The 27,971-nt window shown below is 39.3% G+C and overlaps 1 protein-coding gene across 2 annotated transcripts in view; it reads left to right on the top strand.

Moving 5' to 3' along the window:
• LOC140736014 (beta-1,4-galactosyltransferase 5-like) overlaps nt 1-15,869 on the top strand; it is a 90,800-nt gene extending 74,931 nt beyond the window's left edge. For both annotated transcript variants that reach the window (XM_073061692.1, XM_073061693.1), the window contains exons 5-9: nt 97-213; nt 1,995-2,182; nt 2,549-2,671; nt 5,305-5,406; nt 12,874-15,869. In XM_073061692.1, coding sequence (XP_072917793.1) covers nt 97-213; nt 1,995-2,182; nt 2,549-2,671; nt 5,305-5,406; nt 12,874-13,021 — 678 coding nt within the window. In that variant the 3' untranslated portion in view covers nt 13,022-15,869. The remainder of the gene's footprint in view (nt 1-96; nt 214-1,994; nt 2,183-2,548; nt 2,672-5,304; nt 5,407-12,873) is intronic.
• Nucleotides 15,870-27,971: the final 12,102 nt, after the last annotated feature.

Genomic DNA, 27,971 nt, shown 5'->3' on the forward strand with positions numbered 1-27,971 from the left:
TTGGAAGTTAAATGAATTAACCATTCTATTAATACAGCCTAACCCATCTTACAGTAAAACATTTGTTGATGCTATAATTGAATTGTGATATTTCAGGTGGCAATTTTAATCCCTTTCCGCAATCGTCACGAGCATCTCCCTATCCTTCTAAGGCATCTGATTCCATTGTTGCAGCATCAGCGCTTGGAGTTTGCCTTTTATGTCATTGAGCAGGTTAGTGTTTTCTTTCTCATATCTTTAAATGGCCTAGAAATTTTTAAGACCCATCTTAAACTTATAGCCATAGTCCTGAAAGAATAATAAAAAAAGTATTCATACATGAATTCAAAGTTGTATCATTTTTTAGTTTTTAAAAAAATTCCCACATATTTGGAATTACAGTTTTACAGAATTTTCTTATAATATAACTTGATGGATTGCCATTTATAATTATACTGAAAATTTCTTAATTAAAAGCAAAAAAAAAGAGCAGAGGCTAGAAGTAGGAAAAAAGGAAATATTGGAAAGGCCAATCAGGAGAGGCAGTAGCAATGTACAGAGAGACAGAATCAATGTTTCAGGTCAATGACCTGACTGAAACTTCTGCTAGAAGGCCATTGATCTGAAAGGTTAAAATCTGTTCTCCCCTGTTTGGATGTTGCTTAGCCTAATTGTTGCCAAAATATTTAGTTTTTATTCCCATGATCCCATTACGAAGTGAGTTCCAGGATTAGATCCAGTGACGATAAAACATTAACAATATATTTTTAGATTGGGGTTGTATACAGTTAAAGGGAACTTGAAGGTAGTGGTGTACCAATGATTCTTGTATTTCTGCTTTTGTTCAAATCTGTATACTGTATAGTGTTTAGGAGAAGCAGGCTATTTGTAGTTATCCATAGTACTTTAGAAGATACAAGTGCTGCTGAACTTGTCACTTGTGATTTGTAAGAGAGAGAAATACTTTGCCACCCATTAGTGCCGATCACAGAAAATTACACTTTATACAGTTAGTTTGAAATTAAAACTTTTAGTATATGTGAGCGTCATCTAACTACAGCATCAATTTCTATTGTGCATAGCCCACAGAAGTTGCCAATCTTGCAAGCACATATTCGTATTTTTCGGCTGTGTATTGAGTGCTTCTTGTCTGGGGAGGACCTGTAATGTGAGCTTATCCACAATGCAGACAAGCAGAGTATTTATGAAATAATGAGAAATTAGGAAATATTGATGTTCAAAGAGACTAAGATGTTCTTATACATAAATCATTGAATGTGCAGCAAGTGATTAGGGACGACAAATGGTATGTTGGGCCTTTACTGTGAGAAGATTTGAGTGCGCTGGTAAAGATGCCTTCATTTAAGGTCTCACAAAAGCCCTTGCATATCTGGAGTGCATAGTTTGGTTCTGGTCTCCAACTAAAACGATAACATATTTGCTCACAGTTTAAGAAGACATGTTTCTGAGTAAGTGTGTGTGTGTGTGTGTGTGTGTGTGTGGGGGGGGGGGGAGGGGTTGCAGTTTTGCTAAATGAGAGGAATTGGGTGGAATTGATCTTCATTCTCTGCAATTTAGCAAAATGAATGGCCATCACCTCTTGAAACTTAAAATTCTTACAGGACTTGAAAGGGTAAATGCAGTGGAGATGTGGCCCATGGCTGTGGTGTCTAATACCAGTGGTCACAGTCACAACATACACAACATAATATAAAATGAGACATGATTTCTTCACTCTCAAATATTGGTGAAACTTAGGAGTTCTCGACCTTGGATGGAGGTGTATGCTAAGTTATTCAGTTAATTCAAAAAGAAGAGTTGATTTCTGAGCAGTACGAGAATTAAGACTTGTAAGGATGCGATCTGTAGTAAAAGATTGGCATTGACCCTGATCAATAATGGACCAGGGTTGAAGAGCCAAACGGTTCCAACTCCTGCAGCAGATCTTTGTGTTTTTGCATTAAGGATATTGTGTGTACTTAACAATAATTCAATTATGATTTTTCTCTTACTAGGCAGGGTATCACCCATTTAACCGTGCAATGCTCTTCAATGTTGGATTTTTGGAGGCTTTGAAAGATATGAACTGGGATTGCGTAATCTTTCATGATGTGGATCACATACCCGAAAATGACCGCAACTATTATGGCTGTGGGGAGATGCCAAGACACTTTGCAGCCAAATTAGATAAATACATGTACCTGTAAGTCCTGTGATTAATCATAAATAGACTTGGTGAGAGGTCCCAGGGAGCTATAAGACTATCTGATTTCCCTTTATTTAATTGAAAATTAAGTCCATTACATATTTGCTAACTTTATTTTGTGTCCTGCTCTTTGATAATGTGTAATTTGCACATGCCAAACCTATAAGCAAATGATTTGTTATGAGATTACTTTGAGGTATCTAAAGTAGCGCAAACAAATTTGTGATTACTTATTAATTTTCTTATTTTTAACCCTCTCCCACAAGTCTTAAAGTCTTGTTATTTTTTTTTGGTTACAGTTAATTTGATTATGGTTGCCCCTTCATTAGACTGGATACCATTCATTTAACTTTCTTTTTACAGACTTCCTTACAATGAATTTTTTGGAGGAGTGAGTGGATTAACAGTGGAACAATTTAAGAAAATCAATGGGTTCCCAAATGCATTTTGGGGCTGGGGAGGTGAAGATGATGATCTCTGGAACAGGTTGGTTGAATTACTTTGAGAAAATTAGAATTTGTTTATACGTTATTAATAAGATTAACTCTCCACTTCAATAAATACCAATTTGAAACTAATCTTGATTCAAAGCTTAATGTAGTAGGAAATAGGGTGGAATTTCAAACTTCCGTCAGTGTTATCAGTGTTCTCTGATGAAACAAAGTCAATGGGCATAAAAGGGAGAATAAGCTCTAGTAACTAGCATCACGTCTTAAACAGAGCAGGATGATTCTGGTTGTCAGGTGTCACTTAACAAGGACCACATTGTCGGTTTTCCTCAGGATCATTCCGAACATCCATTCACCTTCATTCTCATTCACATTCACCTTCAGTTGCTTGAAATGGTGATATTGTTTGTTGAATGCATGGTTTAATTCCATTCATAAACCTTGCAGCAGCTGATACTTGTATGCAGGACAAGCTAGAAATCATTCAGGCACAGGCTGGTAAGTGTTAAGTAACAGAGGCATCACCAAAGTGCCAGACAATTACCATCTCCATTAAAGTAAAGTTGATCACCTGCTTTTGACATTCAAAGGTATTATCACTGAGCCCTCACTGTCAACATACAGAGATCACCATTGACCATAACACCTGGATCAACCGTGCAAATACTGTGGTCTGCTAAGTCAGAGGCTGTTTATCAAGAGGTCTATGACTTGTTTTCTGACATAAGTCAAAAGTGTTATGGAAAAATCACTACTTGCTTGTTTGGGGGTGGGGCGGGGATGGGGAGGTAGGGAGTATATTTCAACAACTCTGGAGAAGCTTGATGCCATCCAGGACAAAGTAGTCCATTTGACTTGACACCCTGGCAACCAAAAAAAAACAGCGGCTGCAGTGTGCATACCTTCTTCAAAATACTCAGCAGTTATTCATGCAGTCAATACCTTCAGCATCTTCTGAACCCATGACCTCTGCCACCAAAAAAGACAAAGATAGCAAGTGTATGGATGCATCACTACCTGCAGTTTGTCCTCAAGTGCATATCATCTTGATTTTGAAATGTGTTGCTGGTTCTTTATCGGCAATAGCTTTGAATCCTGGAGTTCTGTAATTGAGAGTCTAGGAGTATTTCATCAAAAATATTGGAGCTGTTCAAAGTGGTGGTTGCCCATCACCTTCTTAAGGACAATTGGGAATAGACAAAAATATCCGTCTAATAAATGGAAATAACCTTTTCAGAGTCATTCTCTCATTTGAGAAACTGGAGAGTAACTTCTGCCCGATTCATTCTTGCAGCAGCAACCATCAGTTTCTTGCCAGTTAATAGCAGATTGTTTGGTATTTTACCAGTTTGGATATATAATTTGTTCTGGACTAGACATGCCAGTGTAATTTTTACCATGGGTAGTTATCTGTATTGTAACAATTTGTTAAAATGCAACTTATTCTGGAATGCAAACTTCAGCACCGTAGTTGAGTGGTGTCAGGGTCCACGGCACTTTAAGTACCAAGTGTTCTTTGTCCTTTTGGTATTACATGTGCTGAATTGAATTGCATGAAGTCTTGCATCTGTGTTGGTATGTACGGATCAACTGAAAAAGATCCATTCACTTGAGTACTCCTTGCTGCAATCAATTACATGTGCCTTAGCCTTATCTTCTGCAATCATTCTACGGTGCGACCATCTTTGAAAATGAGTCCACTCCTTCCTCCTGGTTTAATAATTCAGCATCATTTGGATTGATAGAACCAATACACATGATTTAGCTTTTCAGCAATGCTTGGGGGCCTAACAACCCTGTTGATCTGCATTGCTGGTAAAAGCACAGTAGTTAAAATTTTTAACAGGCGGTGGAGGATTAGAGCATATTTTATGGCATTTGAGACATTAGTGCAGCTGGTATAATCATGTAGCAGAACAAGTATCCCTGCCCTACTGAACATGTCAGACCTGGTTTGTATAATTGAGCTAGCAGGGTTGGTGGTACAGATAATAAGCAGTCTCCCGAGGAGCAGTAAATATTATCTGTAGTAAGTAAATGGCATGTGAAGTCATTATTTGAAATCAGTTTAAATATCATAAAAAGAGTTATCTAGTTCTCTTTGAAAATTTATAGACATGAGTGATCAAGTACAGAGGAAACATTTATTTGTAAATTGGCATTGCGTGAGAAGAAGTATTAATCTTCTTATTAGAATCTTTGCTTTAACTTTGGGTCTTAGGAGTTTCAAACGTGTTCTTTGGCAGGATTTGCATTTCTTTTTAATTATCTGAGACAGGCTTGCAAACATATCATTTTTATAGTAATTTTCATCTGGGGTGGAGACTCTTCTCAAAAGTAGCACAAGATATTAATAACAGTATCAAGTCTGAGAAGAAGAGATCATACTTGTCTGGCTAGTACCATTTATACATCCAGATTCATTAGTTAGCCCCCTTCACAAATTAGAAACTTAAGGGAAGTAATGTACATTGAAGAATGAACCACACAACTATGAAAGATGAGCAACATCTGATATTCTAATAAATTTAGCTGACGGCAAATTTGAACTTCTCAGTGGTTGTTTTGGTTGCAATTTTTCCATAATCTTTAAATTTCTGTTTAATTGAGCACAATTTACAATGAGACAAAATTTGAGTAATATTTGGCTTTCCTACCATTCTTTTTTAGAGTTCAGTTTGCAGGCCTTACAGTAACAAGACCAGAGGGTGATATAGGAAAATACAAGTCTGTTCCTCATCATCATCGAGGCGAAGTGCAATTCTTGGGAAGGTGAGTACGAATTTTGCAACAGTGTGTTTCTTCATAGTTCTGAAGATTATATTCTGGAAGTGATTGCAAGAAATATTCTTTATTAGTTTGTATACTGCCTTACAATTGAGTAAAACGATAGCTGATGTTGTGATGACTGGCTAACCAGTAAAGTAAGGAAGAAATTGTATTAAAATACTGTGCCTTGAAGAAGTATTCAGCCCCCACAACTGTTTTCATATTTTACTGTCTCATTTTCTAAATTTAAAATATATTGAAACAGGATTTTTTGAGCTAATCTATGAAACATTGCGCATCTTATCAAATAAAAAGAAAATTCCAACACTTGTGAACAGTTTACTAATTTAAAACCCAAAATTGTGAGACTGACAAAGTATTCATCCTCTTTGTAATTACTACGATAAAGTTCCTTGGGTTCAATATATTACTATGCCAACTGATCCAATTTGTTGATGTAGAAATTTAGAGGATCACCTGTTTTAGACCATAAACCCATAAGATATAGGAGTAGAATAAGGCCATTTGGCCCTTCAAGCCTACTCCGCTAATTCATCATGGGTAATCCATTTTCCCTCTCAGCCCCAGTATGTTGCCTTCTTTCCGCGTCCTTTCATGGGCTGACAGATCAAGAATCTAAGAGCTTCTGCCTTAAGTATACCCAATGGCTTGACTTCCACAGCTGTTTGTGGCAACAAATTCCACAGATTAACCACTCTCTGTCTAAAGAAATTCTTCCTCATCCCTGTTCTAAATGGCCAACTCTCGTTTCTGAGGCTGTGTCCTCCACATCCATCTACCATATCCATTTTATTGAGGCCTTTCAACATTTGATACATTTCAATGAGGTCACTTCTCATTCTTCTCAATTCCAGTGAGTAGATCCCCAGTGCCATTAAAACTTCCTCATATGACAACCCTTTCAATCCCAGAATCATTTTCATGAACCTCCTTTGAACCCTCTCCAATGTCAGCACGTCCTTTCTGAGGTAAAGGGGCACAAAACTGCTCTCAATACTCTGTGAGTCTTCATTCGTGATTTATAAAGCCTCAACATTGCATATTTGCTTTTCTATTCTAGTCCTCTCGAAATTAATGCTAATATCACATTTGCCTTACTCAACCTGCAAATTAACCTTCAGAGAATCTTGCAGGTGAACTGCCAAGTCCATTTGTTCCTCTGATATTTGAATTTTCTGTCTATTTAAAAAATAGTCTATGTTTCTATTTCTTCTACCATACCAGTGAATGACCATACATTTCACAACACTGTATTCCATCTGCCACTTCTTTGCCTATTCTTGTAATCTATCTGTACTTCGGTAGCCTCTCTGCTTCCTCAAAGCTACCTGCCCTCCACCTATCTTCTTATCATCCGCAAACATGGCCACAAAACCATCAATTGCATCATCCAAATCATTGACATATAACCTAAAAAGAAGTGGTCCCAACACAGACCCCTGTGGAACACCACTAGTCACCAGCAGCCAACCAGAATAGGCTCCTTGTAGATAGATAGATAGATAGATAGAGAGATACTTTATTCATCCCCATGGGGAAATTCAACTTTTTTCCAATGTCCCATACACTTGTTGTAGCAAAACTAATTACATACAATACTTAACTCAGTAAAAAATATGATATGCATCTAAATCACTATCTCAAAAAGCATTAATAATAGCTTTTAAAAAGTTCTTGTCCTGGCGGTAGAATTGTAAAGCCTAATGGCATTGGGGAGTATTGACCTCTTCATCCTGTCTGAGGAGCATTGCATCGATAGTAACCTGTCGCTGAAACTGCTTCTCTGTCTCTGGATGGTGCTATGTAGAGGATGTTCAGAGTTTTCCATAATTGACCGTAGCCTACTCAGCGCCCTTCGCTCAGCTACCGATGTTAAACTCTCCAGTACTTTGCCCACGACAGAGCCCGCCTTCCTTACCAGCTTATTAAGACGTGAGGCGTCCCTCTTCTTAATGCTTCCTCCCCAACTCGCCACCACAAAGAAGAGGGCGCTCTCCACAACTGACCTATAGAACATCTTCAGCATCTCACTACAGACATTGAATGACGCCAACCTTCTAAGGAAGTACAGTCGACTCTGTGCCTTCCTGCACAAGGCATCTGTGTTGGCAGTCCAGTCTAGCTTCTCGTCTAACTGTATTCCCAGGTACTTGTAGGTCTTAACCTGCTCCACACATTCTCCATTAATGATCACTGGCTCCATATGAGGCCTAGATCTCCTAAAGTCCACCACCATCTCCTTGGTCTTGGTGATATTGAGACGCAGGTAGTTTGAGTTGCACCATATCACAAAGTCCTGTATCAGTTTCCTATACTCCTCCTCCTGTCCATTCCTGACACACCCCACTATGGCCGTGTCATCAGCGAACTTCTGCACATGGCAGGACTCCGAGTTATATTGGAAGTCTGATGTGTACAGGGTGAACAGGACCGGAGAGAGTACAGTTCCCTGCGGCGCCCCTGTGCTGCTGACCACCGTGTCAGACCTACAGTCTGCCAACCGCACATACTGAGGTCTATCTGTCAAGTAGTCCACTATCCAATCCACCATGTGAGAGTCTACTCCCATCTCCGTTAGTTTGTGCCTTAAGATCTTGGGCTGGATGGTGTTAAAGGCACTAGAGAAGTCAAGGAATGTAATCCTCACAGCACAACTGACCCCATCTAGGTGAGAGAGTGATTTCTGCAGCAAATACGTGATAGCATCCTCCACTCCCACCTTCTCCTTATACGCAAACTGAAGAGGATCCAGTTGTATTCCAACTCTTCAATCTATGCTAGTATCTTTCCTGTAATACCATGAATTCTTAACTTGTTAAGCAGCCTCTTGTATGGCACCTTGTCAAAGGCCTTTTGAAAAACCCAAGTACACGACAACCACCAATTCTTTTTTGTCTATCTTGGTTATTATTTCTTCAAAGAATTCCAACAGATTTGTCAGGCAAGATTTTCCGTTAAGGAAACCATGCTGAATGCCTTATCATGTGCCTCCAAGTACCCTGAAACTACATCTTAAACAATTGACTCCAACATCTGCCCAACCACTGCCATCTGACTTATTGGCCTATTATTTTCTTTGTTCTGCCTCTTTCCCTTCTTGAAGTGACAATTTGTGATTTTTTCCAGTCCTCCAGAACCATGCCAGAATCAATTTATTCGTGAAATATCATTGCTAATGCCTCTACAATCTCTTCAGCCATCTCTTTTAGAACCCTGGGTTGTATACCATCTGGTCCAGGTGGTTTATCTACCTTCAAATCATTCAGTTTCCCAAGAATCTTCTCGCTAGTATTAGCAACTTCGCACACTTCTGCCCCCGACACTCTCAAACTTCTGGCATATTGTTAATGTCTTCCACAGTGAAGTCTATTGCAAAATACTTCACTCAGTTCATTTTCTTGCACCCCCCACCCCCCCAGTGGTCCGATATCTACTCTTGCCTCTCTTTTATACTATTGTTATTATTATTGTTATATTATTATACTACTATACTCTTTTATACTATTATACTATATATTATTTTATACTGTCTTTAATAATATTGGCACGCTTACTTCCCTTCTTTATGACTTTTTTAGTGCCTTCTGATGGTTCCTAAAAGCTTTCCAATCCACTAAATTCTCACTCATTTTTGCTCTATTATATGCCATATGGCTTTTATGTTGGCTTTGACTTCTCTTGTCAGCCATGGTTCTGTCATCCTGTGTTAAGAATACTACTTCTTTGGAATGCACCTTCCAAATTGCTCCCAGAAATTCCAGCCAGTGCTGCTCTGCAGTCATCCCTGCTAGTGTTACTTTCCAATCAATTTTGTCTAGCTCCTCATGCTTCTGTAATTCCCTTTACTCCACTGTAATACTGACTTTAACTTCAGCTTCTCAGTTTGCAGGGTGTATTCTATCCTATTATGATCATTAGTCCCTAAGAGTTCCGTTACCTTAAAGTCTCTAATTGATTCTGGTTCATTGCACAACCCCCAAACCTGAATATCTGATCCCCTAATGGGCTCAACCACAAGCTGCTCTAAAAACCCATCTCACAGGCATTCTAAAAATTGACCTTCTTGGAATTCAACACCAACCTGGTTTTCCTAATCTACATGCATATTGAAAATTGACATGACTATTAAGACATGCATTTTCTATCTCCTTTTGTAATTTGTAGACCACATCGTAACTGCTGTCTGGGAATCTGTATGTAACTTCCAATCAGTCTTTTTACTCTTTTAGTTCCTTTGGTCCACAATGATTCAACACCATGTGTTCCTTTATTACCTCTTTCTAATGATTTGATTTCATTCTTTACCAGGAGGGCCATGCCAACTCTTTTGCCTTCCTGCCTGTCCTTTTGATACAATGTGCATCTTTGGACAGTAAGCACCCAGCTATATAATCTTCTTTCAGCCATAATTTAGTGACGTCGACAACATCATGCATACCAATGTGTAACTGTTTTACAAGTTCATCTACCTTATTGCATACACTGCGTGCATTCAAATATAACACCTTCAATACTGTATTCACCTTTTTCAATTTTGTCTGCGTTTTACATTGCAACTCATCCTGTTGACTGCAATTTTGCCCTATCGTTATCCTCTCCTTGCTAGCAGTCTTGCTACACACTCCTTGTTTGTAAACGAACACCCCACCCTCAGCACTTATCACTCCAGTTCCCATCCCCTGCCAAATTAGTTTAAACCCTCCTGAAACTCCCAACAACTCCAGCAAACCTGCCCACAAGGTTATTGGTTTCCTGTGGGTTCAGGTGTAACCCTTCACTTTTGTATGGGTCTTATCTTCCCCAGAAGAGATGCCAGTGATCCATAAATGTGAAACACTAAATGTACAATTAATTCATAAAAGTAAATACCCCTTCTTCTCTGTAAGATTAAACAGTTTGGTAGATTTTCAACAGCCCAAACCAAAATGAGGCAAAAGAACTTTCAAGACAAGTCAGGGAAATGTTAATAGAGAAGCCCAAATCTGGGGAAGGGTACGCAAAGGCCCTCAGCATACCTCAAGCTCAGTGCAGACCATATTAGAAAAAATGGAAAAATATGAAACCTCAGCCGTACTGCCTAGATCAGACAGCCCCTGTAAACATAGTTGCCAGAGAAGAATGGCACTTATAAGAGAGGCTACTGATACGCAACAGTCACTCAGTGTGAGCTGCAGAAGTCAGAACTGCAGGTGAAATTCATGGCTGCACATTCTGTAAGGTTTTACATGATAAGGGTATTTATGGAAGACTGGCAAGACTTTTAAGGGTGGATGGTGTTCAGTCAGGGACCCTGACCTGGAGTTACGCTCAAACTGGTTCTTTTGTGGTGGTGGGGCCCATTCCTGGGGGCTCACGACCTGCCGATTTTTGAAATCCCAAGGATGTGGGCTAGAAGACGAGCACGCCTTTGGGGTTCAGAGGCTTCACGGCCCTGTGTTCAAACTGACTCTATGCCAGTACCGCCGACTGAAACATCACAGGAGTAACAGCATCAGCAAGAGCGGATCAGCTGTTGGGGGCTCTGTACTTGGGAAATCAGTCTCTCTTTGTTTGTGTGTCTGTGTCTCTGACTCTGTCTCTGTGTCTCTCTCTCTCTTTCTCATTCTCTTTGTGTGTCCCCCTCTGTCTCTTTCTCTGTCTGTCTTGTCTCTGTCTCTTTGTCTCACTGTCTGTCTGTCTCCTCCCCCAGACTCACTCCCCCCAGCAGTCTGCCTGCGTATCACGCGCTATTCCCCCACCCGGTGCTTCCCCCCGCCCTCTCTCTCACACCCCTCCCCCCCCACCTGTTCATTATTGATTTTTGAAGTGGAGAACTCAAGAAAAAGTGATGTGGCAGACTTTATTAATGCAGATCGGCGAGTTGTTTTGGTATGCCTTCCCTCTCACTGTGAAAAGGGTATAGCTGAATTATCAGGTGACTATTTTTGTGGTAGCCTTTGGTTGGTGCAAGGTGCTGAGGTTTTTTTTTGCTGAAGTAAGAGGAGGAGGGTTTTTATGCTGCTTGTGCATGGGAGGAGATGTAGGGGGTCTTTGTAGCTCTAATGATTTTAACTGTACTCTTCTGTTTTCATGGATCTCTGTGGATAACAAGAATTTCAGGATGTATATTGTATACATTCCTCTGATATTTAAGTCAAGTCAAGTCACGTCACTTTTTATTGTCATTTCGACCTTAACTGCTGGTACAGTACACAGTAAAAACGAGACAATGTTTTTCAGGATCATGGTGCTACATGAAACATACAAAAGCTACACTAGACTACAGACCTACACAGGACTGCATAAAACAGTGCAGGCAGTACAATAAAGAAAATAGGCATAGTAGAGGGCAGTAGGTTGGTGTCAGTCAAGGCTCTGGGTATTGAGGAGTCTGATAGCTTGGGGGAAGAAACTGTTACATAGTCTGGTCGTGAGAGCCCGAATGCTTTGGTGCCTTTTGCCAGATGGCAGGAGGGAGAAGAGTCTGAATGAGGGGACTTCATAATGCTGTTTGCTTTGCGGATGCAGCGTGTGGTGTAAATGTCTGTAATGGCAGGCAGAGAGACCCCGATGATCTTCTCAGCTGAACTCTCTATCCGCTGCAGTGTCTTGCGATCTGAGATGGTGCAATTTCTGAACCAGGCAGTGGTGCAGCTGCTCAGGATGCTCTCACTACAGCCTCTGTAGAATGTGGTGAGGATGGTGGTTGGGAGATGGACTTTTCTCAGCCTTCGCAGAAAGTAGAGATGCTGCTAGGCTTTCTTTGCTATGGAGCTGGTGTTGAGGGACCAGGTGAGATTCTCCACCAGGTGAACACCAAGAAATTTGGTGCTCTTAACGATCTCTACGGAGGAGCCGTCGATGTTCAGTGGAGAGTGGTCACTCTGTGCCCTCCTGAAGTCAACAACCATCTCTTTTGTTTTGTTCACATTCAGAGACAGGTTGTTGGTTCTGCACCAGTCCCTTAGCCACTGCACCTCCTGGAACTATTAACTGGAGCTTTTGAAGAATCCCTTGCTTAAAAAAACATATCCTTGTTATAAAGACTTTGCAAAGTGTCACGTAGAAGATAATGAAAATGTGGAAGAAGGTCTTGTGGTTGGATGAGACTAAAATGACTGGAAACAATAAGTAAATCAAAGGCAAAGTTGCAGAAATGTGAAGATAGAGCCAAATATAGTTTCTTTGGTTGTATGTTGATTGTAATTATAGCGTTTCTTGAATGCATGCTGTCACCTATTCAAACAAAACTATACTAATGTAAAAATTGGATTCATGCTCCATTTATTCAACCTATTTCTAATCCATTTTAACTAAAATTTGTAAACTTGAACCATATTTGGAATTATGTCCATTAACAGCAATTGGAACATATATGTAATGAGAATGTTCGCTAGTTTTTAAACAGATATAAGCATTGGCAGTAAAAACATTTGTCTGATGTACCTTAATCCTTTTCTTTCATTGCAGATACGCCCTATTGAGACATTCAAAAGAAAGGCAACAGCTTGATGGTCTGAAAAATTTGAAGTACTTTCCAAACATCACCGTTGAATTCTTGTATAAAAACATAACTGTAAACTTGACACCGGAGCTGGCTCCAGTGAGCGATTATTAAGTCATAACAGATTAGTGAGGGTTAGGGTCCTTTTTCAAGAAAAAAATGATGGATATAAAATTTTTGCTGGCTAAAAAAATCTGCAGTAATGCAAAACAGGACTGTATAGTCTGAAGAAGACATCAACAAACTTGGTTATGCAGAGATTTCTGTTCAATACCAGTGTAGAAAGAGTTGATGGATATGGAACATCAGGTTTGTAATTCACTATATCATGAACTCCATCATGTAACCTCTTATTCCCATTTTTTTCAATTGGATAGTAGAGCACCAACGTCCAAGTTAGAAACGTAAACTGATGAATCCAAATAAGTTTCATGGTAATGAGTAAAACTGAATTTTAAGGCTGCAGAACTAGATGGAGATAATTGCATTGCAGTGAGCAGTCGTTTTCCAATCATGATAAAATTAGCTGAAAATCATACCTTTACCAATTTTTTTATTCACTAGCATTGTTGATTTACTTCTAGTGAATGATATTTTTTGTAAATAAGCTGTGAATTGCCAGATATTTTTTTATTTATATTCGACTAAACCACAAAGTTTACATGTTGAGATCGATGCGTGTCAGATGCTATTGTAAATCAGGCACAGAATACTCTGGACATCACCTCTGTAGTTTTAAATGTGAGGGAGTTTGGTTAGTACGTGCTCATGTACATATGATTTAGTGATGTTTCAATTGTCTTTACTGCTACACATTCATGCTGCTGAAATCCATGGATTGTTCTGTGAAAGTTTGTTATTTCAACTCTTGGCTCTGATGTTCAAATCTGGTTGCTTCAATTTATTTAGTGTAACTTTTTTAAAAATTTGAGTCAGCTATATTTTGTTTCAAAAGAACTATGTGTGCCAATGATACCAAGGCATTTTGTTATCAATTGGTAAAATGCAAGACTGGAAGTGTGAAATACTGTGGCAGCATCAACTCTATAGTACTGAGCTTCTCCTCTTCCAAAATGCGTTGTTTTGAGGGTCCAATTATGTCCTTTGATCCAAGTCAGCTGATCTTTGGTGTATCTGCCTGAATAAATCATGTATTTCCTTTGTCATTTCTACCAACCTACCCTTTCCTACCCACTACCTTAACTGCCACATTTGTTAAGGTCAGCTTTATCAAGTTGGTGCTAATGCCCATTTAAGTTAATAGCTTTATGAAATATTTCTAGTATTAGACATTGTAATACACTACATTAGGATATGGTGGGATATGGAGTTATACTTAAGATTCTTAAGAGTTTGTGCCAAGGATAAATGAGGTATTTCTCCTTGTTGGTAGAAAATGATGAACCTATCTGTGGCATTTTGATTTTTCTGTAGGGGTCTGTTATGCACACCAAGAGAAAGGATGAGCAACATAGAATGTCTTTTTTAAAGATATAATATGGACATGTATGTATCTGTATATTTTTGTATTCGTCTTTGGTTTGCAGTTTTTAATTATTCATGAACTCATCCACCAATGAATGGTAGTGACATCATGCAGACCCCTTCCTCTGCAGTAAGGAACAATCCATGGGAATCAACTTCCGGGTCATGATCAGTCAGTATGAGAGGACATCTAAGGATGGAATTTATCCTGTCCATTGTTTTGTTTTAGCCTAAAGGTTAGTTTGAGTACATAACAAAATTCTTTTGGACTCAGCTAATTTTTTTGTTAAAATTTTCAAGACGGAATTTCATTCAATTAGACTTCTGTCCTTGAAAGGCTGTTAGCCTTATTCACTTGCATTTAAAGCTGGTGTTTCACAAGAGTATTATATATATGCACATATATATACATATATATATATATTTAAAGTTAGAGTATGATGCAGGTAGAGCGTGTGGCAATAAAGAAAATACCGATTGCTATTGGTAGTGGTTCAAAATGATAATGTATTGCTGTTTCTGAAACCAGTATATTGCTTTGAAACAGAAAATAAGCTTAGTTGTGTTTCATTTTGATTATAGCTACATGTAACTATATTTTGAGCTTGCCCCTCTTTTTATACCTCTACACATTCTTGCATCCTTATTCCTATCACTCTATTTCTTCTCCCCTTCGCCCCTTATCCCCTATTGTCACTCTACCCCCCCACCCCCTAGCACCATCCTCCAGACCATCCAAACGGCTTTGAAGCACTTAAATATATCAAGTTCATGGTTTGGTGTTTTCTATACTATATAAGTTTTGTGTATTTCTATAAAGGAGAACAAATTCATTTGCATGTCCCCATCTGGTATAAAAAGCATCTTAAAAAAATACAGAACTGGTTGTCCATTGGGAATCTGCCGCAAGACGGAACACACCCTAATCTATTATTGCTTGTGGTAATATGCAGATATAATTTTTAATGTGACTATCAAGTGATTTGAACCATGTTTTGGAGAATGAATATATATTTCCATATTTCATCTAAGGTTCCCTTTCCACAACAAACATGGTTCATGTTGTGGCAATCTTAGTTTCCCATTCTGGTCATTTCTATTGGTGCACCAGCCCCATAGTATGCAAATATTTTCCATAAACAGTCCCGGGCAGAAAAGTTAATAGAAGAAAGCCAGGAATCTCAAATTTTGACAGAACACTGCAGGCGGTTGTGCAAAACACTTAATACAATCTTTTCTCCAATGTTGGCATGAATTGTTTATAAAATATTGTTTATTTTATTTGTTGTATCATCTAGTTTTTGCATGTTTCTAACTAGAGCTGGACAAATCAGCAAAGTTCTCAACCTGTGCACTGAAAAACATCAAAGTATTACTTCTCACCTCAAAGCCTTCTGTCTTTCACACGTTTGATCATTTGTTTATACATTTTTGTATTAATTTATGGATGATTTTCAATAAAAAGTGACACATCTAATGAGCTTGTGTAGCATATCAGTAATTCATTAGACTATGAATTGTTCATTGCACTATTCAAAATAAGTAAACAAAGATGTTATGAAATTAAATCATACTGTGACTAATTGTGTCAATGTAATGTCATAGAAGGTGAACTAGATGAGCCACCATGAACATTTGGTTACATAGTTTCCTCAGCATCATTACAGGATTGAAAGATTCATGTTCAACCGTTGTTCTCCTAAGCCATTTTGAACTGATGTTCTACCAAAATCTGGGGTGGTAGGAGAGGACAAGGAACCCTATCCCTGGTAGGGTGGTGGATGGATGGGGTGAGGGCAGACAGGCATGAAATGGAAGTGATGCAGGTGAGGACAGCATTGATGGTGGAAGAATGAAAGCCCCTTTCATTCAAGAAGGAGGACGTCTTTTTAGTTCTGAAATGAAAAGCCCCATTATGAGAGAAGATGCGGGAGAGGCGATGAAATTGAGAGAAAGAGATGGTATTTTTACAAGTGACAGGGTGGGAAGAGGTATAGTCCAGGTAGTGGTGAGAATCAGTGGGTTTATGAAAGATGCAAGGAGATAAACTGTCCAGACATGGAGATAGATTGAGAAAGGGAAGGAAGGTGTTGGAAATGGACCAGCTAAATGCATTTACGAAAGATTTAATTTAATGTAGATGGATTCAGGGGTTTAATTGAACAGCTATTTCCCAGAACTAGGACTCATTCAGCTGATTGAAAGTCTACAGCACTACCAAAATTCCAAATTGCTCAATATGATTGCCTAGAAAATAAGATGACTGATTTTTACAAGCAAAGCACAAGGTATCAGATGTAAATTTTGAATATTTGTTTTAGTTAGCAACAGTTTTGAGAAGCAGTCTTTTATTCAACATAGTTTTGTTAGTTTGCTTTCGCAGAAGTGGTATGTTGGAAAACTTGGCGGAGTTTAGCATTGCATTGAAAATTGCGAATGTTATTTGAAACAAGAAAATCTCCAGATGCTGGAAATCCAAGCAACACACATAAAATGCTGGAGGAACTTAGCAGGCCTTGCAGCATCTATGGAAAAGAGTTTAACAGTTGACGTTTCAGGATGAGACCCTTCATCAGGCCAGAATGTTCTGATAAAGGGTCTCAGACTGAAACATCAACTGTTCACTCTTCTTCATCAATGCGGCCTGGCCTGCTGAGTTCCACCAGCATTTTGTGTACTGTTTGAGTTTGGATTATCCATTTTGTGACACAAGAATGGAAACAATTTTTTCTGTTGGCTTTTATTGTGGCTAGACTCAGGCAGCTGAAATAAAGCAATATGAATGAGTAGGATTAGAATTTTATTTCTTACATTCATCTCACAACATGAGGGAGTAAAAATCTTTATGTTGCATCTCCATTGTTATGTACAAGCAATAAAGAAGGGAAATGTGGGATGATATTGCCCAAACACCCAAGATTCAATACATGTATGTACAGTTAGATACACAATCAGATCAACCTGTATTGACAGCTCTGATGGCCTGGTGAGAGAACCTGTCCCGAAGCCTATTGGTCCTGGCCTTAATGCTGTGGTACTGTTTGCCAGATGGAAGCAGCTGAAACAGTTGTGGCTGGGGTGGCTGGTGTCCCTGATCATCCTCCTTTTTAAGCACCTGCCATTGTAAACCACCTGAGTATGTTATTTTTATACCATTACATCTATTTGAGATGATAAACAGGTTTTGGTGATTCCATCAAAGTTGATCATTTCGAATGTGAATTTTCATGTGGAATTAAATTCAATTATCTGGAACAACCAGTCAAATTACTTTGTTCTGGATGCTTTCAAGCTGCATGAGCATTTTAGGATTTGCACGCATTCAGACAAGTAAAGAATATTTCATAAAATCACTGTTTACTGTCAGAAGGATAATCATAGAATATCCAGTGTTGAACCTGCTTTCATAACCACAATCAATAAAGACTTTAGGATAGCGATGATGGAGAAGTGATGGTAATGTCATCGAATGTTAAGTGGAGGCGAACAGTCTTGCTGAAGATGGTCATTGGCACTTTGGCAATTTGACTATTACTTTCTATTTATGTAATCAATGTTTTATCACATTGATGTCCATAGATTCAATTTGATGTCATATTCAGTTAAATACTACTTTAATATCAAGGACAGGCTATTTTAGTCTCACCTTTGCAATTCAAATATTTGCCCCATGTTTAGATGAAAGCTGTGATAAGGCAGTCCTGCTGAACCCCAAATTAGGTCTCAGTGAGCACTTGCTCATGGTGTCTTCTTAACCCAATTGAGTAGTACATTAAAGGTGCTATAATTCAAAGTAAAATTTATTATCAGATTACATCCATGTCACCACATACAACCTTGAGATTCTTTTTCTGTGGACATACTTAGCAAATCTATAGAACAGTAACTAATCTGTAAACATCAACTGTCAACTGTAAACAAACTTGCAGATCCAGATAAAAATAAAGAGCATGAAATAACAGTATAACACAGTCCTTAAATGAGGGTAGCTATCCTTTTTTGTTCAAGAGTTAGATGGTTGAGGAAAAGTAAGAGTCCTTGAACCTGACAGTGCGAGTCCTGAAGCACTTGTGCCTTCTCATTGATGACAGCAGCAAAAAAAAGGAGTATTACCTTCTGGTGAGGACTTCTGATGATGGACGCTGTTTTTCTATGACAATGTTTCATGTAGATATGCTCAATGTTTGGGAGTATTTTAACTGTAGTGTACTGTTGCGAATCATCTACCTTTTGTAGCATTGGTGTTCTCATACCAGGTGGTAATGCAGCCAGTCAACACGCTTTTCACTGCACATGTATAGAAGTTTGCCAAAGTTTTCAATGACATGCTGAACCTCCTCAGACTCCTGAAGAAGTAGAGGTGCTTTTTTATGTTTTCTTTGCAATAGTATTTATAAGATGGGACCAAGATGGTCCTCTGAGATAGTGACAGCCAGGAATTTAAAGTTACTGACCCTCGCCACCTCTGATTCTCCAATGATTGCTGGCTCATGGACCTCTGGTTTCCCTCTCCTGAAGTCTACAATCTGATATAATTGTAAAAGTAAAGTGAGATGATTCGTGTATCTCACACATTGGTTCTGTGAAAGACACAAGAGAATGCAGATGGTGGAGAACCTCAGCATGTCTAACGGTATCTGTAACTGTTAAGGGATGGTTGACAATTTGGAACAAGACCTTGTCACCCAAGCACCAAGATACAAACGCCTCCAAGACATCTCATTGGCTGAGTCTTTTGTTTGTTTTTTCCATTGGTTAAATGAGTTATTTTCCTTCCTCTCAAAATAGATTCATCTGGCTGTATAAAGAGATTCTAGGTGCTTGTGGATCTGTCAGGAAGACTGAGTGCATCCATTCTGCTTCCGTTCTTTCCTGTCAGGCCAAATTTCATCCCATCCTGGAGCCAGCATTTTAGGAACACTTTCTTTAAGCCCTCCAGAGTTTACTTTGATAATTAAACATTTGTACTCTTGATCCTACTCCACAAAATTGCTGCTACTCAGTTTTCCTTTCTGACTCCTCAAGAACTAGCAAAGTTGAATAATTATATTGATGCTTTATTTTGAATCTCTTACAAAGTGAAACCAGGCTTTGGTCCCAGATGAGCTCAATGCCTTTTATGTTCGTTTTGACCATCACAACATGGAGGTACATTCACAAACTCCTTCAGCCCCCAGTGACCCTGTGAGGGCATCCTTCAGGAGGATGAACCTACAGAAAGCATACTTAGCCAGGTATTAAAGACCTGCGCTCATCAACGGGTTGGAGTTTCCACTGATATCTTTAACCTCTCACTTCAGCAGTCTGAGTTATCCACCTGCTATAAACAGGCTTCAATTATACCAGTGCCTAAGAAGAATGTGGTAACCTGCCTCAATGACTATTGTCCAGTAGCACATACCCACAGTGTTAAAATGTTTTGAGAGGTTGGTCATGAAACGTATCAACTCCTGCCTGTGAAGGGATTTGGATCCCCACTCTAATTTGCATACCATCACATCAGGTTAAGAGCATGCCATCTTATTGACTTCACTCACCCCTGGAACATCTGATGTATGCATTATTGCTTATACAGGATGTCTTTATTGAGCAGTTCAACATTCAATACTATGATCCCCTCAGAACTAATCAAAAAGCTTCAAGTCTTTGGCCTCCATACCTCCTTGTGCAATTGGATCTTGGAGACCCCACTCAGATCAGATTGACAATAGCATCTCCTCCACAATCTCCCTCAGCACAGGTGCACCACAAGGCCGTGTACTTAGCTTGCTCTACTCGCTTTACACTTATGGCTGTGTGGCTAAGTATAGCTCCAATGCCATATTCAAGTTTGCTGTTGACGCAGCTGTCATACGCTGAATCAAAGGTGGTGGTGATTCAACACATAGGAAGAAGATTGAAAATATGGCTGAGTGGTGCCACAATAACCTGTCATTGTCAGCAAGACCAAGGAGCAGATTCTTGACTTTGAGAGGAGGAGACCAGTGATCCATGAGCCAATCCTGATCAGAGGTGGTGAGGGTCAGCAACAATAAATACCTCAGTGTCATCACTTCAGAGAATCTTTGGTCCACCATTATGAAGAAACCGTGGCAGTGCCACTAATTACTTACAAGTTTGCAAACATTCAGCACGTCATCTAAAATTTTGACAAACTTCTATAGATGTGTGGTGGACAGTATATTAACTGGTTGCACCATGGCCTTGTATGGAAACACCAATTCCCTTGAAAGGAAAACCTACTGAAAGTAGCAGATATAACCCAATCCATCATGGTTAAAGCCCTCTCTACCATTGACCACATCCACGTGGAGCAAGAAAGCAGCACCCATCATCAAGGAGTCCCACCATCTAGGCCATGCTCTCATCTCATTGCTGCCATTAGGAAGAAAGTATAGGAGCCTCAGGACCTGTTCCACAAGGCCCAGGAACAGTTATTATCCTTCAAACATCAGACTTCTGAACCAGATGGTATAACTTCACTCACCACATCACTGAACTGGACTCACTTTCAAGGACTCTTTGTCTCATGTTTTCAATATTTATTTATTTTTTATTATTATTACTTTGTTTTTCTCTTTGTATTTTCAGATTTAGGGCTAGGGGTTGGCCCAGTACATCATGGGTAAAACCCACCCAAGCAATGAGCACATCTACATGAAAATTTGCCGGAAGAAAGCAACATATATCATCAAAGATCCTCACCACCCAGGCCGTGCTCTTTTCTTGCTGCTGCCATCAGGTAGAAGGTACAGGTGCCTCTGGATTCGCACCAGCAGGTTCAAGAACAGTTATTACCTCTCAACCATCAGGCCTTTGAACAACTTCATTCACTTAAGGAATTTTTTATCTTGATATTTTGTGCTTGTTATTTTTTGGTATTTATTTATAATTTTCGCCTTGTATAAATAAGTCTGTACTATTGTTCCTCTTACCAGAATGCATTATCATACATTTCCCAGCACTGTGTTCCATCTGCCACCTTTTTGCCCATTCTTCCAATTTGCCTAAGTCCTGCAGCAATTGCTTTGCCTTCCCAGCACTACCTACTCCTCCACCTATTTTCGTATCATCTGCAAACTTTGCCACAAACCCATCAATTCCATTATCTAAATCACTGATAAACAATGTGAAAAGTATCGGTCCCAATACTGACCCCTGAGGAACACCACTAGACACTGGCAGCCAACCAGAAAAAGCCTCCTTTAGTCCCACTTGCTGTACCCTACCTGTCAGCCATTCCTCTATCCATGCTCGTATATTTCTTGAAATGCCATTATCTTATAAAGCAACTTCATGTGAGGCACCTTATAAAATGCCTTCTGAAAATCTAAGTAAATGACATTCATTGCCTCTCCTTTGTCCACCCTGCTTGTTACTTTCTCGAAGTATTTTAACAGATTTGGCGGGCAAAATTTCCCTTGACAAAAACCATGCTGACTTTTGACTTATTAGTCGCCAAGTACCCCGAAACCTTGTTTTTAGTCATAGACTCCAACACTTTCCCAACCACTGAGGTTAGGGTAACAGGCCTATAATTTCCTCTCATTTGTCTTCCTTCCTTCTTAAAGAGTGGAGTGACTTTTGCAATTTTCCAGTCCTTTGGGACCATGCCAGAATCAAGAGATTCTTGAAAGATCATGAACAATGCATCCGTTAACTCTTCAGCAATCTCCCTCTGGAGTCTGGGATGTAGTCCATCTGGTCCAGGTGACTTATCCACCTTTATACCTTTCAGTTTGCCAAGCACTTTTTCCTTTGTCTTAGCAAAGGCACTCACTCCTGCTCCCTGACATGCATGGACCTCTGGCATACAGCTAGTGTCTTCCACAGTGAAGACTGCAAAGTACCTATTCAACTGTCATTTCTTTGTCCCCTAATACTACCTCACCAGCATCATTTTCCAATGGTCCAATATCAACTCTCACCTCCCTTTTACTCTTTATATAACTGAAAAAGCTTTTAGTATCCTGCTTTATATTATCGGCCAGTTTCCCATAATTTACCTTTTCCCTTGTAGCTTTTTTAGTTGTTTTTTGTTGGATTTTAAAAGCTTCCCAACCACCAACTTTCCAACTTTTGCTACCATATATGCCTTTTCCTTGGCTTTTATGCAGTCCTTGACTTACCTTGTTAGCCACAGTTGACTACCCATGCCGTTTGAGAACTTCTTCAATGGGACATATCTATCCTGCGCCTTGTGACCTACTCCTGGAAACTTCAGCCATCTCTGCTCTACCATCATCCCCAGATTATCCCCCTCCCATCCACCTGGGCAAGCTTCTCTCTCATGCCTCTGTAATTCCCTTTATTCCATTGTGATACTGATACATGTGACTTATGCTTCTCCCTCTCAAATCGCATTATGAATTCAATCATAGTGTGATCACTGCCTCATAAGGGTTCCTTTACATTAAGCTAATAAGATCTGGGTTATTACACAACACCCAATATAAGATGGCCTTTCCCATAGTAGACTCAAGCACAAGCTGATCTAAAAATCCATCTTGTAGGCATTCAACAAATCCCCTATCTGATACCGAGCTGATTTTCCCAACCCCTTGCATATTGAAGTTCCCCTTTACAATTGTGACATCAGCCTTAATACATGCCCTTTCCAGCTCCCTTTGCAATCTCAACCCCATATCTTGGCTACTATTTGGCAACCTATACGATTCCCATAATGATTTTCTCTAACCCTTGCATTTTTGTAACTCCACCCACAAAGATTCAACATTCTCTGACCCTATGTCATCTCATTCTAAAGATGTAATTCTATCTCTTGCCAACAGAACCATACCACTGCCTATGCCTTCCTGCCTTTCCTTTTGATACAAAGCATCTCCTTTGATGTTAAACTCCCAACTATGACCTTCTTTCAGCCATGACTCAGCGATGCCCATGTCATACCAACAAATCTCTAATTGTGCCATGAGTTCGTTCACCTTATTCCGAATGTAACATGCATTTAAATACAGCCTTTTCGGTCCTGAATTCTTCACTCTTGTGAATTTTGCCTCTGTGGTACAACTTAAATCTTTGCTCAGTCTGCATTGTATCCAGTCATTGGCTTATCCTTCCTTACATTCATGCTAAATCCATCATCTACTTGTAAACCTGCTGCCTCTTCCTCAGCTCTATCATACTGGTTCCTATCCCCCTGCCATATTCATTTAAACCACTCCCAACAGCTCTTGCAAACCTGCCCACAAGGATATTGGACTCCCTTAGGTTCAAGTGTTTCTCGCATTTAATTTGATTATCCACAAGAAAATGAATCTGAGGACTGTACATAGTAACATACATGTACTTTGATGATTTACTTTGAGCTTTGAAATATTTCCCAAAAAGCTAGCACTAACCTTTTGGCCAAAGCTCAAGTTGTCCTTCCAAATTTCTCCATTTTTGTCCAATTAAAATCTAGTTTTTCATTTCTTTTTTTGTAAATGTGAAATTCTTAAAATATACTGTGTAATGATAATCTGTTCTTAGGTTGATCGTAAAAAATTATGGGTAATATATGAAATTTTAGTTTGTTGCAACCCTTGCTACTATGGCTTACAATTCTATCATTTTAATTACAGTACCGTTTAGGGAAATAGTTTCATATTGAATACCAGAATTCATCAAGGATAAAGTTTGTGGCTCTTCTAGAATGCATTTTAATAACAAATATGAGATTTACTTAGTAACATTACCCTAAAATTAACTCCTACTCTCTACATTTTACTGACCCTTTCTTTCAAAAAACTACCCTTGGGTTGCTAACAATTTGACTGTAGAGATAAAGAGTATGAAGCATGTTAAATCATTTAAATTTATTTTAAGAATGAAATTAGGAGAGCTAGAAGAGGCTTGAGGTTGCTCTGGCAGACAAGGTGAAGGAGAGACTCAAGGGTTTCTACAGATATATTGAGAGCAAAAGGATAGCAAGCACCTCCATCTTGCTAATTGATTCTGTTGAAGATCAGCATGGTCATCTCTCCTTGGAGTCGAAAGAGATGGGAGAAATCTTCAATGGATTTGTTGCTTCAGTTCTGTATGCTCTGCAGATTGGCACAAATATAGAAGTGAGGCAACACGATATTGATGTCGTAGACTGCATGGACTGCATGGATTACTGAGGAGGAGGTGCTTGATGCCTTGAGACAAATTGCCTGACAAGATGTTCCCTTGGACCTTGTGGGAAGCTAGTGCAGAAATTGCAGGGGCCTTAGCAGAGGCATTTAGAACATGATTAAGGTGCTGGAGGATTGGTGGATAGTTAATCTTGTTCCATTGTTTAAGCAAGGCTCTCAGAATAAGCCAGGAAATTGTAAACTGGTAAACCTGATATCAGTAGTAGGTAAGTAATTGGAAGGTATTCTAAGAGACTAGATATATAAATATTGGATAGACAGGGATTGATTTGGGATAGTCAACACAGCTTTGTGCATGGTAGGTCATGTCTAACTCATCTTGGTTTTTCAAGGAAGTTATCAGGAAAGTTGATGAAGGCAAGGCACTGGATATTGTCTACATGGACTTTAGCAAAGTCAACATAAAAGAAATATGGATACATGTATGGATGGGAAGGGTGTAGAGGGCAGTGGTCCAGGTACAACTTGCTGGGACAAGGCTGCAGAATAGTTTGACGTAGACTAGTTAGGCTGAAGAGCCTGTTTCTGTGCTGTGATGTTTTATAACTGTGATTCTATACATGCAAAATGTTGAACCAAAGTATAGAAAGTATACTAAATTGCTGAGAGACACGATCTGCAGACATTGGAACTTGAAGCCAAGGATACTGCTGGAGGAACTTCAAAAATTAAGTTAAATCTGAGGTTAAAAATTCAATGGGAGAACTAACTACATTCAGCTAAATTCTGCTGCTATGTAAGTTACTTTGCAGCCAATCTTTAAGAAAGATGAAAGAACCCATACAGTATATCGTAAGCAGTTCAAATAAAACCAGTTTAAGAATAGAAACCAAAGGGAACACCTGTGCTCAAAGATTACATCAGTTTTTAAATAAATTATATTACGGCTTTTGATGAAACCAACCTTAGGAAAAAGGATTAAAAAAGAACATTTTGAACAGAATTGCTTGTATGTATGAAATGTCTTCAAACATCTCAGCAGTGTAGGAGTTAAACAAAAAAGGTACTTCAGAAACATAAAGTCTGCAGATGGCCAGGCAGCATCTATGGAAAATAACAGTCAACATTTCAGGCTGAAATGCTCCTTCAGGACAGAAAAGGAAGGGGGAAGAATAAAAGAAAAGAATAAAAGGATGGGGGAGGAGAGGGAGGATAGCTAGAAGGTGATAGGTGAAGCCAGGTGGTAGGAAAGATTAGTGACTGGAGAAAGAGGAATCTGATAGGAGAGGAGAGTGGTCCATAGGAGAAAGGGAAGGAGGAGGGAGAGGTGATAGACAGGTGAGAAGAGATGGGAGACCAGAGTGGGGGATAGAAGGGGGGGGATGGGAAGGGAATTTTTTTTATCAGAAGGATAAATTGATATTCATGCCATCAGATTGGAGGTTACCCAGACGGAATATAAGGTATTGCTCATCCACTCTGAACACGGCCTCATCTTGGACTGACATGTTAGAAAGCACTTTGCACTTGAGTTTTGATGCTTTATTACAGCTGATGTTGGTAAAATTATAAATTGATTTTAACTTTGATTTGTAATTGCTCATTGCAAAAAAAGAGAAATTTGTAAAAATCTGAAACTAGTTTTGTTAGAGCTGATGAAAGATTACTGGCCTGAAACATTAACTCAGTTTCTCTTTTCACCAGCTAACCTAAGTATTTCCAATATTCAGTGGTTGTTTGTAATTTTTTGGTTGTGTTGATTTTTGTATGGTTGGGACAACATTTATAAATTGAGATAGTAGTTCTAAATTCCATTGTATGGCGTTTTTGGGAAAGAAGTTTATCTTGAAGATGCTTCCAAAGTAATGTTTAGCAGAGGATGTGATAATGTAGTCCATTATTTCAGGTTCATTACTGCATTTGCAAGCAGAGGAATGTGTGTATAAGAGTGGTAGTTACCAGGTGATCAGCAAATTGGAATGAACTGGCCAAGGATTTTACCTGGTTTGATTGTCACCTTCAATTCTCAAAAGACTTGGCATTGCAATTGACTCTGTTATGATTGTGCTTCAGGTCCCTCAAAAACTTTGCTTCCATTGCAAGTGCCAGGTCATTAGTATAGGGCATCAAATGAAACAAAGGAGATCTAGTGAGGTTTGTGAATAGTCGCAGTCTTGAGACTAACATACATTATAAATATGAGCTTTTTGGTGATTTGTGATCATATTAAAAGGTGGAATATTGTTTGTGCTGAAATTGCTTTCTCCTGTTATGCGAGATGTGCCGAAGGTCTTTGACAAAATATCCCAATTAGATTTTATAAGAACAGTTGCCACAAAGAGAAGAGAATAAATACTGCTTGATCTTGGTGGATCATTTCATTAAATGGATTGAGGATCCATCTCATAAAACTGGCATAACAATAGCTCTTTAGTTATTGATACAAAAGTGGTTGAATCAGAGCAAGAAAACCACTTCAGTACCCAAGCTAGTAGGAATTGAAAGTGAATGGAACCTAATCCATTATCTCCATTTATCAGATTTATCAGGGAATGAGGAGAGGAATCAGTCTCAGAGAAAAATTGCGAAGTAGAATAAGATTTTTTTCTGTCCCATCCTCCCAATTCCCCCCCCCCCCCCACCCCACTTTGGTCACAAAAGTCCTAATGAACATCCAGGCTTATATAGCTGAGGAAATTGGGTGCTCACCCCTACAAGCCATGACGTATGCAAAGTGGTAATTCCAGAATAAATGAATTACAGAGGAATGCTCGGCAACTGTGGCAGGACTTGAATGCCATCACCACCTCCTCCAAGCAATATAAATGGCAATGAAGTTTCACTCCCAGAAGAGCTCATTGCTTTTTTATGCTGGCATTGACTGACAGAGTCCAGAGTTACTTTCACGAACACCATAGCCCCCAATGACCATGTCATCTCAGTCTCTGAGGCCAAAAAGAGCTTAATTCAGGAGGATGCTTCCAAGGACAGAAACACCCAGATGATGTACCTGGCTAAGTACTGAAGACCTGTGCACATCCACTGGCTGGATTATTTATGGACATCTTCAACCTCTGACTTTCATTCTGAGATACTCACCTGCTTCAAGCAGGGGTCTAATCATCCCGTTGTCCAAGAAGAATGTAGTAATCTGCTTCATTGACTCATCCAGTAGCACTTGCATCCACTGTGAAGATGTGCTTGGGGAGGCTGGTCATGAAGTAGATCAACTCCTGTCTGAGTAGTGACCTGGATCTGCTCCTATTTGCCTACTTTCTCAACAGGTCACAGTAGATGCCATTTCATTGGTTCTTCTCTCAGCTCTGGAACATCTGGGCAATGAAGATGTTCTAGAGGTGAGAAGATAAGGATGCTTTTCATTGAGAATAGCTTAGCATTCAACACCATCATCCCCTCGAAATTCATCACTAAGCTCCAAGACCTGTACCTCAATAACACCCTGTGCATCTAGATCCTTGCTTTCCTCACTGGCAGACCCT

This window comes from Hemitrygon akajei, chromosome 11 (genome assembly GCF_048418815.1).
Source record: "Hemitrygon akajei chromosome 11, sHemAka1.3, whole genome shotgun sequence".
NCBI classification, from domain to species: domain Eukaryota; kingdom Metazoa; phylum Chordata; class Chondrichthyes; order Myliobatiformes; family Dasyatidae; genus Hemitrygon; species Hemitrygon akajei.